The sequence below is a fragment of the Strix uralensis genome, chromosome 3, assembly GCF_047716275.1.
Source record: "Strix uralensis isolate ZFMK-TIS-50842 chromosome 3, bStrUra1, whole genome shotgun sequence".
In the NCBI taxonomy this organism is placed as follows: Eukaryota; Metazoa; Chordata; class Aves; order Strigiformes; family Strigidae; genus Strix; species Strix uralensis.
This window is the reverse complement of record NC_133974.1, coordinates 26,609,293-26,626,158: the sequence shown is the minus strand read 5'-3', so window position 1 is coordinate 26,626,158 and position 16,866 is coordinate 26,609,293. Positions and strand designations below refer to the sequence as shown.

The 16,866-nt window shown below is 41.6% G+C and overlaps 1 protein-coding gene across 3 annotated transcripts; it reads left to right on the top strand.

The window, feature by feature from the left end:
- Positions 1-2,499: 2,499 nt before the first annotated feature.
- LOC141940594 (glutathione S-transferase-like) lies at positions 2,500-16,079 on the top strand. Of its 3 annotated transcripts, none has more exons than XM_074861708.1 (7): positions 2,500-2,520; positions 7,467-7,573; positions 8,290-8,341; positions 11,821-11,953; positions 12,289-12,430; positions 13,430-13,561; positions 15,790-16,079. In XM_074861708.1, exons 2-7 carry the CDS (start codon positions 7,487-7,489, stop codon positions 15,910-15,912), a joined length of 669 nt encoding a protein of 222 aa, XP_074717809.1. In that variant the 5' UTR covers positions 2,500-2,520; positions 7,467-7,486; the 3' UTR covers positions 15,913-16,079. The 3 variants fall into 3 exon arrangements, with proteins under 3 accessions (XP_074717809.1, XP_074717810.1, XP_074717811.1); XM_074861709.1 differs by lacking the exon at positions 2,500-2,520 and adding an exon at positions 4,709-4,793; XM_074861710.1 differs by lacking the exon at positions 2,500-2,520 and adding an exon at positions 4,779-4,796.
- The last annotated feature ends 787 nt before the right edge of the window (positions 16,080-16,866 follow it).

The following is a 16,866-nucleotide window of genomic DNA, read 5'->3' as shown; positions in this document are numbered from 1 at the left end:
ACCCTCTTTTGAAAATAAAAAGATTCTTTAAACCTAAGCTTAAATATTAGTTTTAGTTGTAACAGTGCACATAAACTGAGAGTCTTAGAAAGTTTCACAGCACACACCAGAAACCAAATAGAGGAAACATACACTTACAGAAGTTTCTATCAAATATGAAGTAATTTTAAAATATTAGTTATTTAAGATAAATCTTTCACAATAAAACTTGTACTACTAAGGTTATTTTTCAGTTGGCTTTGAAGCCTTGATCTTGCATATCTTGTGGCTATATAAATCAATAAAGACTAAACAATCCTAATAATAACATTCTGTAAACTGGCTCTCCATTTAAGCTCTCCTCGCCAGCAGCACAATGGGTGTAAATCAGAATTAGAATTACTGTTTTCAGACTTTTCTGTGCTGGTGATCTGGATAAATGCCAAACAGCTTACAGAAATGTGACTGAGGGTGAATAGAGGCTTGGTTAACCTTGTCCTTGGGTGGTCAGTAAAGCTTCCAGGACAGAACCAAACAGTTGTTGAAGGTTTGCAGCAAGTCTGGGCTTGAGTGATGCATGACTTCTTCTAACTATTCATGAGGACTCTAATTTTTTATCACACTGGTGACATGCTTCAGTTTAGGAGCTAGATAAGCAGCATGGGGAGACTTCTCCTAACCCCCCTTGTTTAATTCTCTAGTGGCAGTTAGTTATATATCCTGGCCCCACCTCTGAGAGGGTGCTACTGGAAGCTGGAATCAGGCATGGTCCCCCAAGCCAGCTGCTTAGTGGTTTGTGAGGATTGCAGGCAGGTATGTTTCGAGAAGTTTGGACTTGTCTAAGCTACAACACAATGAAGTGTGTCCACAGAGCACAGTGGGAACTTGACATGCCAGGGTATGGTATATGTGCTATTTAAAATCTGACTTTGCCCAACCCAAGATCACTTAAGTGGTACCTGGGCTCCATGCCAGCTGCCTGAATACTCATGGGCATGGCTTAACAAATTATTTTTAAAAGAAACTTATTTTCTTTCCTACTCTAAAGGTTTACAGAACAGCTATTCAAATTATAGATAACAGTAACTTCATTGATACAATATCTTTAAATGTCAAAGGAACTTTATAATCACATTATGAAAGGCTATGCTGGAAGTAAAATAAAAAGAGAACAAGGGGGAAAGTCCTTCTGGCAAACAGGAATGTGTGGAAGGGGAACAACAGTCAAAGTTGGATGTGGCCATGTTCAGCAAATTCAAAAAGCATCGGAACACTTTGTTTGCCCACTCATCCCTGAGCCTCAAATGAAAGACCTCTTCCCCCCCTTCTCTGCCATCAAGCCTATTGCTGCCACTGACAGCATTTGAGACTGCAGAAAGGACAAAGAGACCAGAGTTACTTGCATGCACTTCTGTTGTCACTGTTCCTGAACCAACTCTTGCACTCAGGTATGTGCTGATATGAAAGACCTCAGAAGCAGAAATAGATTAATTTTGATTCAATGCTGCCAGCATGGACAGGTATGAACAAACGCTCCTTTCTAATTCAGCTATCCCTTCCTGCGTGTTCTGCACTCCTACTGTAGCCACATCTACATTAGTGGTTCAGGCATATGGGGACCATTGGTTGGCACTGCTGCCAGCTAGCGTGGTACAGCATGCATTTACACCACACTCCTAGCTTCCAAAACAGGGTGCCATACCCACACTGCACACTGGGAACAGTTCTGGGCCTATGCTGCACTTCCAACCCATACTTGGGAATTTTCTGGGGGGTGGTAACCAGGTTTGACATCGAAACAATACAGAAGCATATATTTAATGCTGTGCTTTATTCACTAAAGTATGAACCTGAGAGAGAGTTAGAACTAGGCAAAGTGTAAAGAAGCAACATACAGTTGTTTTTTGCTGACACCATCAACCTCTGAAGCACATAAACACAAATTTGCAAGAAGCCTCTAATGGCATCCCCTAGGAGAGAAGCATCCTCTAGGAGAGACTGCCAGCAATTGCCAGGCAGAGAAACCATAACAAAACTCCAACTGTGAGGAAAAAAGAAAGTAGCAGCTTTGTGGGGATTTCCTCAAGATAGTTGCCTAAAGATTTTTGTCCTGAGATCCCCCATCCTGAGGTGCTGTGTTAGTACAGCCATGGCTTTAGACTGATAAATACAATTTTAATAACAGCATGGGCTCTATGAACAGATCTGCAGATTAGCTGTATTGACATCTGCTGCAGGGGTGTAAACATGTGGGTCTATGCTAGAGGTGAGAACTTGATCTTTGGCACCCAAATCCCATTTCCCATCTGCTATGCCATTCTTATGTCTGTTCACATTCACTTTCAGTTTTGGTATTTTCACCTGAAATTACTTGGATGGCAATTTTCAGATGTATGTCTTTAAACTGAGTAGTGCCAGCTTAATAGCAATGAGAGATTTTCTCTCTAATTGGGTATGGCTGGAAACTCCCCCAAACTCCAAAGTTTAAATAACCCTGGAGAATCTGCCTGTGCTGGGTGGAGGCTGAGTTAAGGTCAGAAGGTAAGTACTAACTTAAAAATTCCTTTTTCTTAAAGTGTTTGAGCAGCTATAGTGAAGCTACTTACAAATTTATTATGGCATCTGCTAGGCTAATGTAAATTCTCTGCTCTGTTTAGTTCATGTGCCAGGTAGACTAAGCATGGCTCAGTAGTCACTCACCAGGTAGAAGCTGCAGGAGAGAGAAAGCAAGAGAAAGACATTTTTTAACCAGGAAATGAATTGTGCAGTGCAGTTCAGAGCTGAGCAAGGCAGCTGTGAAACCGCTGAGGGGACAAAATGTGGGAAGGCAAAGGTAGGTGGGAGTGCAAGCCTCTAGCACCGTGATGGTTTCTTCTGGATTTGAGCAGGAAAGCTGGCCCATTTGGCACGCTGGACTCTGCTCCCAGCTCCAGGGCTAAAGGGCACTTCACACTGAACGCAGATAATGCTCTTTCTAAAAGACCATCCCCTCTTGAACAGTTCTTGCATTGCTGAGAAGAATCCTCGGAGAAATTCAGGACAGGCATGTCACTAAGGCTCACTAGGAAGTAGGAATGAACTATGGAGTTTAGACAAAAGCAGTAAAAACATTTATATATAGGCATATTTTGTGTTGAGATCTTCCCTAAATATTAATTAAGGCTAAAGGTAGTGCATGCAAGATGTGATTACTTATTTGGCTGCAGTATAAATTCCTGGCATAAACCAATTCTTCAGCAGTGTCTGGGCTACTGCAGCAGCCCCAAAATACCCTGGATGGTGATACATTTTTGCTATGGGAATCAGGAATTGCTTAGGTAAAATAGGAAGGTTATCCATGTCTGCTCTCCATATTCTCTGCAAGTCTTTGGTTGCTTGTACCTTTTGCAAGAGTCAATTTCTTCAGCAGGAACAGTCAAACATATCTTTTCAGGAGCAAGTAACATCAGGTCAGACCGCTGGACTGCTTGTAAGCCCAGTGGTTCATACGGCTGTCATGCTGTGGCTTTAGCAGCAATATCTGTTAGACTATTTCTTACCTCTTCTTTTGTCCTTCCGCTGGTATGGGCTGGCTGATGAATGATAGCAAGTTTTTCTGGTAATTTGTGGAGCATTTGATATTTTACTTCCACAAGAAGTTATAAACCCACGCAGCTTTCATAACTGCCCAGTAGCTTGGCATACTCCAAATGCATTTTGAGAATCAGCATAAATATTTACAGTCTTTTCTTTGGCCAGCTGATAGACCTTTGCTGATGCAATTAATTTGGCTGCTTGTGCACTTGGTTAGAGACTGAGTGGTGAAGCCTCCACTACTTCATTCACAGTAGTTATTGTGAACCTGGTTGCCATTCAGATAATATGAGGACCTGCCAGCAAATAGTTATAGACTGGGATTTAGAAATGGCACATCTGTTAAATCTTTTTGAGTCTTTTCACAGGTGCTTACTACACAGTCATGATGTGGAGTTCCTTCCCCAGGTGAAGGGAGTAGAGTAGCAGGATTCAGCATGTTAGTTACCATCCCAGAGGCTATTCCTTGCCCTTCTTGTACAAACAAGGTAAATGGTTTACTGTAGTCTGGCAGTCCCAGGTCAGGTGCAGCTTGCTTCAAAAGCTTGAATGTTGTCCAATGACCTTGTCTGTTGTTTAGTGAATGGGTTTTCCAGCATCTTGAGCATCAGTTGGTATCAGGGGTTTTGCCATTTCCTCAAAAGCAGCTATCCAGGGGTGGCAGAATCCTGCAGCTCCTAAAAAGGCTTACATTTGGTTTTAGTAACTGGTCAGGGAAGATTATGAATGCTTTAACATGGTTTTCAGATAAACACTGCTCCTCTTGTTGGAGAATGTAACCCAGCTATTCTACACTTCTCTTATAAAAATTGTAACCTCTGTGGAGAGGCCCAAGGGCCCTTTTCAGCTAAGGCGAGCAGTAAGGAATGGGTGTCAGCTATACAAGATTCCTTGTCTATTAATAAATCATCAACATATTTGTCACAAACTCTTCATAAACAAGAAACTGTTCATAAAGAGGATGTCTCAAACAGCTCGAGTAGGATGCCCTGTGGGGGAGAAGCAGAGCGAGCTCTGCAGAGGTGGGGCGGTGAGCTGTTTCTCTCCCTCTCCCTCCTGTTGTTGCCCAGAGACAGAACTTGCCTAACTGCACAGGTACAAGCCAGAGGAAAAAACCTTCTGGAGCAGCCTATTGAGCATGCGTAAGAAAGATTATATAAAGACAACACCCCATGCGTGTCTGTGTTGACCCATCACCTACGGACCAAGTTTGTTACTCTAGGACAACGCGGGATCCAAGGGTGGTGATTCCCCTTTTCCTATCCCCTCTTCTTTCTTCTCTTTCCTCTTTCTGCTCTCTCTCTCCTGCTTACATATATTCATGTATATAAGTTTTGTATGAGTTGCAACAGGTTGTTAGGAAAATAGTCTCATTGCCAAAGTGCCTTTATTCTCTTGTTGCCAAATTGTCTCCACCCATTCACTAAAGTTGTCAGTTAATGAAGTTATCAGCAAAATTGTTCCTCTGAGTCATTGTTGTGACTTGACCCACCCTGTGGCTCTGCCGAGCAGAGACAGGCTCTTCCACCTGCAAGCAGGCTCTTGAGGAATTCAAAAGATTCACCCCCCTCCTAACCCACCATGTGGGACGAGACAAAATTGTATCAAAAATGGATCAATTTTTTTTTTAAACACAACATCCTGCAAATCTTTTACCAAAATTTTAGAAAAATAGTGGAGGACTGAGTGAAGTCCTGAGGGAACCTTGCCTTAGCTCCACCTTTTCCCAAATAAATGCAAAAAGGCATTGAATAGGTATACTGATTTAAGGTAGAAAAAGTTGCCCTATCTCCAGTAAGTCGAGGGTTGTATCTGCCCACCTTTAGGGAATCTCAAGTGTCAATAGACATATAGGAATGGGCAACTAAACTGAGCCCTCAGGGCAAGACTCAGGTCCAGACCCAGGCACCTGAATGTATGTGAGCTACATGTATCAGGTCCCTGTATAGTCAGTGGAGATACATTCAGTGGATCTAAAGACTGAGGAGATTTTATCAAAAACCAAGGGCTTTTTTCTGTCAGAAGCTTAAGACAATTAAAATCTACTTAGAGCTGACAGTTATTCTTAAATAAAAAAGAGATAGGTTTTTATTCTCCATTTGTCACTGTTCATCCCACATAATTTAATGCCATATAGAATTTCTTGCTCATGTAAAATGAGACCTAAGGCTTTTTACTCCCTCTGCTTTTGTTCTGCAAACAATAGATAAATTTTCCAAGAGGTTTAAGTTTCATATTCTTGCAGTCTTTGGCTTTTTTAGTTAAATGAAAAGTCTTACTGCGAGTTTCTGCACATTACAAGTTGGGGCGATGTGTGTTGAAATGATATGGATGCAATGTATCTGAGAAATATGATAATAAGAGGCACTAGTTAGCTGTTGTAAACTACATAGATAAACTGCACTGCCATATAGTGAAAGCTAGTCACACAACCTGCAGAAACTAATAAAACCACTGTCTTAGAGGCAAAGCATTGTAATTAGCAACAGCTATTTGTACTTTAGAGCTGGAGGTGATAATTTTTTCCTCTATGTGTATTTGGATTATACTGTCTAAATAACCCAAAATATCCCTATTTATTGTAGTAACATGATTCAGTTCTTACCAGAATTGCTCAAGGGAGAACCTTCAATCTGATTGCTCTTTAAAATCAAGTTTTGGCAAAATATGTTCCAAATGTACTTTGTTTTAAGTACACTTACACAGCACTGTGACTTGAAGAAAATACATCAGTAGAGCATACTGAACCTGATTCGAATGGGAAATGTCATGCTGATGCAAAGTGTGACAAACATAATGTTGCAGCTTTGGCTTTTAGCTCTGAGAAAACTGGGGTTGTCTGTAAAATTATTTTTCAAATTGGGCACTCTACTCTGGTTTCTAAGTCATTAGGACATGATTAGAATACCCATTTTTAAGCTTTTTGTTCTCCCAATCATTAGTGCATGATGCTAACATCTTTGTGAAGGGGGAATGCTAGTCCCATTTTTTTTTAGTAATTAGGGCAGTGAAGCACAGGGAAATTAAGGCCTGGATTTGCAAACACTTATACCCAAAAGTGTCAGCACATACTCCAGCTGGTTGTCCCTACACATGAAGCAGCTCAATATAGACGTGCTGTCTCTGCCTCACACTCCGTTGCTCATGGTGCAGGGAGAGGTGCTGTTACAGCAAGCTGCAGACAGCCTCCGATGTGCCAGTCCCCTGGGCACGCAGGTCTCCCGTGCCCTCGGGGATGCTTTGGGGCGCACCTGAAGTCAATGGAGCTAGGTTTCAGATCGGGCTTTGAGGGACACCTCAAGGCTGCCGTAAGCAGCAAGGAAACACGCTGTAGCCATTCAGTAGGACTGCCAAGGAAGCTCAGCCTGTTTCATGGAATAAAGGGAAGATTAACAGTTAATTTGCCCCTACCTGAGGAAGGAAGTGGATGGCAATTGAAGATGCAAAATACACTCCTACGTCTGGCAAACAAAGTTAGACAAATTTTAGCCTACTAGTAAAATATGTTTTCCTTTTCTTCTTTTCATCTTTTCAATAAGGATGATGGGAATGGGGATGCGTAACTTCACTAAAAATCCTACCACATCCTCAGGGGCTTTGTATAATTGTCTTAAAATGCACCAAGGTTCCCCCTATAGCTTGGCACTCATGCCGCTTGTTTAAACCTGTCTGTGTTTGCTTATAATCATAACAAACCTTCCTAGTAGGACTGGGGAAGGCTTTACAGATCTGCACATCTTTCCTTTCCTAGCACATGCTGTGTGGTGTTACTGTTCTATCTCTCATTTTATTATTTAAAACAGATGGAGTTTAAACTTCAACAGGCATAGTGGGAACAAAAGGCTCTCTTCCCTCAAAATAATGCTACTGACACCAGTTTTATGAGACACTGTTTTCTGCTTAATATTCTTCAGGGAACCAGGAGCTCAGAAGCATGTCAGGGAAGCCCAGACTTACCTACTTAAATGGAAGGGGGCGAATGGAGCCTGTACGATGGTTGTTGGCAGCAGCTGGCGCGGAGGTTAGTTGACACTTGGTACAGCATTCCAGACTGGTGTTTTCAACTGGCTTCAGTAAGGAACAATTTAACGTGCACATGGAGGATAAATGGCTTCAGGAGGGTGGCTAAACTAATTTGCCTGGTGGCACTGCACGTTTGTAACTACCTTGTTTGGTGGTTAATATTTGGGATGCAAACTCAGTGGAGCTTGGAGTTTATTACAGCTAGTATCAGTTCCCTAAAGTAATTAATCATAATGGGTCAAAATGGGGATTTATTTAAAGGCTCTTAATTAATCTGAGTTTTCCAGCTGTGCAAAACCACCTTAACTCCGTCTTACTTAGTTTGCAGATACAGTGTGTATAAACAAAAAAGAGTGTTGTTGCCTTACACACCGTGGGGTAGAGTTAGAAATAGTTGCTTTACTTTGTGTTTCACTTGGCACTGGCTGAAACCTGTCTTCCTCCTGTAGATGTTTGTACTCTGTACTCTCTTTCCACCCACAGTTAGGCTATTTCAGAATTAGTGCCCTGAGGTAGCCAGGCTCTTCTGCTGCTCCTCAGCTGCGAGGATGCATGGGGGATCTTCAGGACATCTGCAGCCAAACAGTGCAGTTGAAGATCCAGCCCATTATCTTTTGCTCGGTTCGGTTATTCTGCTCATGGTTATGTGCAGTCACTTACAAAAGAAGAATGTTCAAATACAGCAATGTAACACTATCCTCTCTCCTTTTCCAGTTTGAAGAAAGTTTTTTGGAAACAAAAGAGCAATATGAAAAGCTAATCAAAGGTAAGAATCCCGATGCCTGAGGCTTAGTCCCTCAAAAAATTGCTCCAATTTAGGTAAATTTGTGGCTTAAAATTAGTTTATTTAAACCAGTGCAAACTTCTAGGTGCACACCTAGAATACTGAAATATTGAGTAACCTGTTCTTTCCAGTGCAAAACAACTCTTATAAGTGAAAAGCCATAGTTTCCATGACTGTGTTTATCGTAGTACATTAAACAGGGGTAGCAAACATTCCTATTTAATGCAACTTTTATATATGCTGTTGAACTGTTAGCATGGTTCCTGGTGCATTTTTGGTCCAGGGCAAAAAGCACTCCCCAAAGCAATTCCCAGGCATCATCTGGGAGTTGTCCTAGGCTAAGGGCCATTTCCAAGGTGTCATTTAGATGTGACCACCATGCTCTACAGTTAGAGGGAGCTGAATAGAGTGAATGTGGTCCATCTGTGTCAGCTGGTTTGAGCTGCTGTTGACTAGTATAGAGGTACCTGTACATTGGTTCTGAACATCAGTAAGATAAGCCTCTAAATGAAAGGCTGGCATGGGACCAAAATCCTCAGGAAAGCCTTTGTGCAAGGCTCTGTGTGAACACACTAAAGCAGGATAAGCCTGAGCCATGAAGCTTCCCCCAGTTAAAAAGCAGGGAGCCAGCAGGGAGACCTGTGAAAACTCTGGCATGGTCAAAGCAGCAAGCTACAAAGGCTTCATGTCAACCTTTGGAATGAGACCAGTTCCCAGACATCAGTGCATACCCCCACCCACTGCCCTTGATATTTTGCAAGATGAAATCCAGCAGTGAACCCCTCTGCAGCCACCCTGGAAGGAGAAGACTTTGCTGCCAGGGTGGAGGAGTTGGGACTATGAGGAGCGCTACAGGGTGCACCTGTCCCGTAGTTTACCTGCTGCCCAAGATGTGTAAGAGAAACCTCACAGCAGACTGAGCTTTCCAAGACATCCTAGGAGACTTGGAAAAGGACTTGGCTGATTTTGGCTGCTGGCTCAGAAATGAAAAGGTGTGTTTAAAGAAATTCTGACAGGAAAACTAAAATGAACAAAAATTTTTAAAAAGTGGTATTAAGAAGATCAGAATTAAATTTGCAGGTCTAGCTGGCTGGGAATCTGACAATATGGGAGTGCAGTGCGGTGTAAAGACACCAATTATAGCTCTAAATATGATAGCTCAGGTACCAAAAGCCCAAATCGGAATTTGCTTCACAGGACTAAGTAATCCAGACAGAGTGGTACAATCCTGGATACAGCATCCAAGCTTATCCATATCCAGAGAAAAGCATTAAATGGTGATGAAAATGGTAGTGAAGTTTTATAAAGAAGATCAAGGTCTCTTTTATATATATATATAAAAACCTTAAGAGGGTGACAACACAAAGAAAAAGGTGGGGTTTAATAGGGTAGGTTGAGGAAACACCAATTAGTTAACTGTTCAGATGAAGGGACCTCTGGAATGCTGCTGGTAATGAAGGCAGGACTGAACACAAATAACCCCACATTACACCTCCCTCTAATTTTTTTCTCTCTCTACCAACATGCTTTTTGCCAGGGTATCCTGTGTCTAGACACCACCACTTTGTTAGAATGGTCCAGGCATAACTTTGGCCCATGCCAGCTGATGCTCTTCTAAACAATGCCCCGGTAGTGTCCAGGATGAAGCCTGGGCCAGGGGCTGGCTGTTCCCAAGAGGCAGCTTGCAGACAGACAGCTGTTTTGGAGGCTGAGAGAGTTAAATAGCATCGGCCTGGTCATACCTGTACCCATTGGCCTGAGAGATGACTAGTTTGGCTCAATCTGTGCAGCCACAGGTTACCCAAGTTGCTACTTGGGTATCAACATGCTCTGCTGGTTGGTGACAAATAGTAGGTCTAGAGGATAGTTTTTTCATGTCTGCTCCACAGACCACCTTCCAACAGGACAATCCAATCTGCAAAATGACTGGCAAACTGCTTTTAATCCTGCATATATATTCTAAGATGTGGTTATGTGAAGTATTTCTCACTGTAAAGTGAGGAGAAGCAGTCTGCTACTGGTCATGAGAGAAATCCCTCTTTTCTGTAGATAAGAAGCAAAGCATGGATTCAGTTTACTCACATTTGCTGCACCACTTTTTGTCAAGGGCCAGAAAATCAGATTTTATTTGTCACTTCACATCTTTCTGCTGAAAAATATCCTTGCAGAGCTGTTAGTTTTCACATTCTACTGTGAGATACCAAATAATATTTCTTCCTTAAACTGCAGACGTGTGTTCTGGAAAGACATGAAGACACATGATCTTTCTGTGAATGTTTACAAGAAATAAACACAGGCTATTCCTTGCTGCAGAGAGAACTACTCTTTAAATTTAAACTGAATAATATAGAATGAGTGAAGAATGTTTATTAATTCTAGACTAGCGAAGTATTTTAACAGCTCTGTGGAGAAAAAAGCAAACAGACGTGTCTGTTAAAATGAACCCTTATACCTGAAAGAAGAATGCATTGAATAGATTAAAATTGAGCAATTAAAATAAATTATTAACTTTGAGCAATGCAAAGTGGCAGCTGCCTAGTTGGATTTTGGAGTTTTGCTGTGATTTTAACAGGGCAGGACTGTTCTCTGGATGCCCTTAATGTTATGTAATTGGAGGAGGGAGTATCTCCAAAGACAGTAAACTAGTCCAGCAGAAAACTGGTCTAGAAAAGATTGATTTTGCTATGCCGAATCTCTGTCAGCTTAGCTCTCAGAGCTGCCTCACTCAAGGCTCAGACAAATGCTCCTACCAGAACCAGGAGAAAATGGGACTACAAAGATGTATCTAAAGAGGCTTAAATTGTTGTGGAATGACAGTGAGGATAGGCCTGTAATGAAAATCTGTGGGGACTGTCAAACTCTTGTCCCTGGAGTGACTGTGTAAAGCTTACTTAAACAGCACTTGCTGTCACAGTCCCTGCCTCTAACTCTGTACCTTCATGACCTTTAAAGTGGCCTGACCTCTTCCTTTATCCCAGTTTCAGTCTTGCTGCTGTACTACCCCTCTCATTCTTTCAACTCATGTGTCTATGTCCCTGAGAGTGATCTGCACTCAAAATAACTGGATTTTTTTTTTTAAGTTCAGATTTAACACAGAACTTTATTCTCCCCCGATCCCTTGGGTAGAAAGTGCTGGTTCAGGCTTTTCCTCCCAGCATGAGACAGGGTGGGGAAGTGCAAAGGAGCAGGCGGTGCCAGCTCCCATCAGCCAGTGAAGATTTGGCAATGCTGTAAAGCAACGGCCCAGCTGAACTGTGATGACCTTGCTACAGAAGTGTGATGCAGACTGGTCAATATTTGATCTTTCCCACAATGTTAGTTTTCTCCATGGAGCTTTACAGTTAGGGCAAGACATCAATGATCTCCTACACTGCAAAAGAAATGTGCTCAGTCTCTTGGTCTCCTGTAAAGCTAGTAGCCTAGGAGGAACTGACAAGCTTTCCCTCAACTTTCCACCCTAGATGGAGTCCTGATGTTCCAGCAAGTGCCCCTGGTTGAGATCGATGGGATGAAGATGGTGCAGACCAGAGCCATCCTCAGCTACATAGCAGGGAAATACAATCTCTATGGGAAAGACTTGAAGGAGAGAGCCCTGTACCGTAACACCTCCTTTCACTTAATGAGCAATCTGTTATTTGATAGCTGCATTATATATAATAAAATTCAATCCTGTTAATCCAGTAGAAAGGTTAACACAAAAAAAAGCTTTTGCTTAGGTTTTAACCACTGCTTCTGAAATGCTGCTGAACAGAAACTGGCTTTTACTCCTTTTAAGAAATATTTAGCTTTAGTTTATGTTTAGTTTCAGCTGTGAAAATTGGCACTATGGTGGTGTGGTAACATAAAATTCTAATAAGTTGCCTTAGTTAATTGGAAAACAGATGAAATAACTTCTGTTCTCTTTTCTGCTGTCTTCCCCTCACCAACAGGATTGACATGTATGTGGAAGGAATAACAGATCTGATGGAAATGATTTTGATGTTTCCTTTCTCTCCACCTGAGGCAAAGGAGAAAAATCTTGACTCAATTAACGACAGGGCAATTAACAGGTACTTCCCAGTCTTTGAAAAGGTAAGTGACAGTGAGGATGTGTCTGTAAGACTTGTATTTACAATTATCAAAAAGTTTCCCCAAAATAAGATGATGTTTGTAGTGCAGGTCAGTTCCAAATCCTCAGCTTTCTTGGCTCTCTCAGAGAAGGGGAAATACAGCAGCAAGTTTTCTCTGTTTGTTGGCTTGTGTTGTCAGGGCTGTGGTATCTGTACATCTACAAACCAATATGTTCTCAGCTATACAGCAAAACTTTTCACTAAAATAAAAGCAAGCATGTATGATTTCTTTTTCCCTTGAGGGGATAGTTCCACACTTATATTTGTTTAGAGCACATCGCTCTGCTATACTTAATTTCAGTTGGAACATTTTCATTAGAAGAATGCAAAAATCTCTTGCAAATAAATCAGGTAGAGAGGTCAGGAGTATTTTAGTAAAACAGTCATAGATTTCTGCAGATCACACTTCTGAAAACAACAAACCAAACCCATATGACTCAGGTGTCTGACAACATTTCTCACTTTTGTAACACCTAGTTTTGATGGAAAATGGTAATAAAGGCTAAACATCCTAGAAGTTCTTATGACTATAATAACTTTTTCCCAAAGGCAGGGATTTTCTTTGGTTAGCTATTGTAATTCTGCATTTCTAAGTTTGCTTCCTAGTATCGATGTTGGACATAACTTTAAACTAAATACTTAAATGGCAATTTTATAAATTTTCCAAGTTACTATTTAGTTCTTCCATTATCCCTACTGTTACTAGTCTACTTAAGAGTGTGGTTTTGTCCTTGTTCCCACTGCCTATCATCATTCATCATTACGGAGTGACTGTAGCTTGTAGTTTGTGTACTACAAGAGTTCAGATTTTTTCCCACTCTTCCAGTTTCCAGCTGAAAACTCCACCCTGAAATTTCAGATATAATTGCTGTGCAGCTTTACAGTTGTGCTGTGAGGCTTAGCTGCCAGGCATCGTATGTCCCATTCTCATCAGCAGCCCACATTCTCTTGTATTCTACAGGTTTTGAAACAACATGGCCAAGACTTTCTTGTGGGCAACAAATTCAGCTGGGCAGATGTTCAGCTAATTGAAGCTATTTTAGCAGTGGAGGAGAAAATACCTGCTGTGCTGTCCGGGTTTCCTCAGTTGCAGGTAATTTTGTTATTGAGCATGCCTGTATTCAGGAGCTAGAGGGCAACCCTGAGGTGATCATCTCTCCATGCTATGTAAATCAGGAGTCTGGGCTCTTGAGGAACTGTCACTATCATATGTTTGCTTAACACCAAGCACAGAGGGAATTGATTTAGTTGGTTTGTTGTAAGGCACTGTGTTTCTGATTAACCCTCTTCAGGTATGCCTATCCCTCTTTGAGTGGTATATGCCTCCTCAATAGAAATAAATTAATGTCCCAGGGAAATCACTCATCTAAGATGCTCTGTTTTCATTTCCCTGCTTCCTGTCAGTAGATGCTATCTAATCCAGCTAACAAATTAAGTCTGAGATACAGTTTGACACGTTAGAATAAGGTAGTGTGCCATTTTCTGTACTGGATGGTATTACAATTTTAGGATCCCAGTAACCTCACTTCACTTCTGCCTTCTACAGTATAACTAGAAACTCAAGTCTTAGCATTAAGCCACAGGTTTCCATCAATAATCAACTCGATAGAAACGAGGATGAATTCTCTGCCTTTGTGCCATGTACAAAGTCTGAAACCATCAGAAGTGAGGCACTTCTGCTGTGAGACTTGACCAGAAATCAGAAGCCTCCAGGCATGCAGCATGCTATAGAGCACAGTGCATGGGCAAGCCTCGGGCATGACCTGCAGGAATCATTAAGAGTTGAGATACAGTGGATCCAAGTAGGAAAAAAGTAGATAGTATTCAGTAGTCCTCCCACGTGCCTGTAATCATGGTAGTAAAGCAGTGTAGGCACTGCAAGTTCAAGTTGATGATGCAAGGCTTGAGGTCATGCTTCTTTGTCCTTATAAACTGTTGAGAGGTGCACTCAAAGACTTTGGCTTTATTGCCACTAACAAAAGAAACAGTTCAGCATTTGACTATCACAGTTAGGTTTCTCCCTGGAACTGATGAGGTAAAGGGCTTTGATTTTTTTTTTTTTAATTACTATTTTTAACTTTTAAATCTCAACCCCAACAGTTTAAGCCTGAATTTAGTGTGACAGAATGAGGCACTTCAGCCACAAAGTGGGCAGTAACATTTGTCAGATTTTATTCCATATGCAGTTTTGCAGCCTCAGGTGATTCTTGCCTCTAGCTTCCATCTTCTAGCAAGATATATTGGCCACCAGGTGTGGGCACAGTACTGTTGAAGCCATGCCTTGAATTATGGAGAGATTCCTTCAATGATAGAAGGGAAGAAGTTTCTAAAATTGCTGGTTTCTTATTTCACAGTTTTTACTTTTCTTGCTCCTTCTTGTACTTCCCCCTTATCCTTCCAGTGCCTGTAAGGAAGAAGAAATTATGTTCATACATCTGCCAGCAAGAACTGGCTGTCACTCTGTGAAGCTCCTCTGCCTTAGCCCCATTGTTAGAAGGTTCTTGTGTATCTAAGATTGCTCAGCTAACTGTGGGGTCTCCAGCTGCTTGCAGTCTTTATCAGTGAGTCCCCTCTGACTGTACAATGAGATGTCTCAGGATCCTTGACTCAGTTGCCTTGACACAGGCATCTCTTGCCTAGATGCCCAGCTCTTCCCTAATCCTAGTCCTGGCTGCCAGCCACTGCTCCAGAAGGGAACACGTCTCCCTGAGGGGCTGTGTTATATCTGCCAGCCTCATGTAGATATTTTGGCTACCCTAGGCTACAACACAGTATGAGAAGCTTCTACTGAGTTGAGCCAAGGACAATTCCAGCCATTTCACCTTTACCCATGCAATCCTAGAAATGCTGTGACAGTGGGACAACAGTGGCCACGTTAGATGCAAAGAGAGCTTAGATACTTACATAATGTAGTAAAAATGGAAATCATGTTAATGCGTGGTCTGTGCACATGGTAGTTTGCACCATCAGAACCAGCAATTAAAAGAAAAAGATCATGAGCTGGGTTAGTGTATTTGTACCTTCAAAACTATCCCCTGGTGCTCCTGGATATTGAATTTTTGCCTTCGGTTTCTTTCAAGCAGCAGAGATTTAGATATTGTCTGCTCCAGTACTGCCTTCATTGGTGTAAGAACAGGCTTTCTGTTGCAGCTGGATCCTCCTCCTGCTGGACAGAAGGAGACTGAGTAGATGGCATGCGATCTGAATGAATGTTAGGATTTCTTCTAGCAGCAGGGGGAAGCAGTTGTTCTGTGCAAGGAGCACTGTTTGCTACTGGAGTAGCTGGAATTTCTCTCTTACTCTGTTGTTTTTATTTTTTAGGCTTTTAAAATAAGAATGAGCAATATGCCTACAATTAAGAAGTTCCTGCAGCCTGGCAGCCGAAGGAAACCCCCACCAGATGAACGTTATATAGAAACTGTGTTGAAGATTTTTAAGAAATGAATGCCTTGTTACCTTCAGTGAGACCCAAAATCCTGAAAAAAAACCCAACGAAAAAACCCAAACCCCGAACCAAAGGAAATAGGGAGGTCAGTAAATTAGATCATTGTAGCTAAAACCAATGTTAAAAACCCCAAAACTGAAATAAAGCATTCTGATTACTCTGGCAATGTGACAGCAGATTTGTCTTTATTGATATCAAATGCTTGTTAAAACATGAAAACAAAGAAGTATGGAAGCAAAGAACTATTTGTAGGGTAAGGAATTTATTAATTTGGAAAAAAGACCGATGCAGTGTTAGTATCATCAGAATGTAACTTCTTGAAGAGATATTTTCTGGATGAAAATAGACTTCAGAATAAGAGCTATGGAAGAGAAGAAAGAGAGAAGACTCACTGAATCACTTATTCTTTAAAGTAGGCTTGTTTCAAGAGCAATTTTGGTGAGTAAGTACTTACATTACATTAGTTTTACAGTATTGTGTGAGCGAAACTTCTAATTTAGTATGTTTCCTTGGTTGTTACCAAAGCCAAATCTCTTTGGTTTCTCACACTCCCCAGGTCTTGCCTAGGAACCAGCTCTTATAATGTTCCATTATTTTCTTCCTCTACATTTTTGATGTGATTCTTTCAGGCACCTTAGTTCATTGTTCCCAATACATTGGAGTCTGTGCACCTCTTCATATGATGAACCTCTTCAAAGGATGGGGAGGGCAGGGCCACATCCTCAGACAAAATGATCACTCAGTTCAGTATTTGTTCATGCTTCTTTCTGTACATTCATCTGCCAATTTGAGGGACTCTCAGCTGCTTTCTAGCACCAGTTCCAGACACCAACAGACAGCTACATCTTTGTCCTCATAAAACAAGAAGCACCAGGCTCCCTTCCCTGGCTCTGAGGCCACACACACACTATTAAACTCTCTTATTACCCGAAGCTGTGTAACCACATCCAAAC

Excerpts from the sequence above, each read along its gene's own strand:
- LOC141940594 (XM_074861708.1), top strand. The coding sequence starts at position 7,487 with ATGTCAGGGAAGCCCAGACTTACCTACTTAAATGGAAGGGGGCGAATG. Across the intron at positions 7,574-8,289 it reads TGGCAGCAGCTGGCGCGGAG|TTTGAAGAAAGTTTTTTGGA; the intron begins GTTAGTTGACAC and ends CTCCTTTTCCAG. Across the intron at positions 11,954-12,288 it reads GACTTGAAGGAGAGAGCCCT|GATTGACATGTATGTGGAAG; the intron begins GTACCGTAACAC and ends CCTCACCAACAG.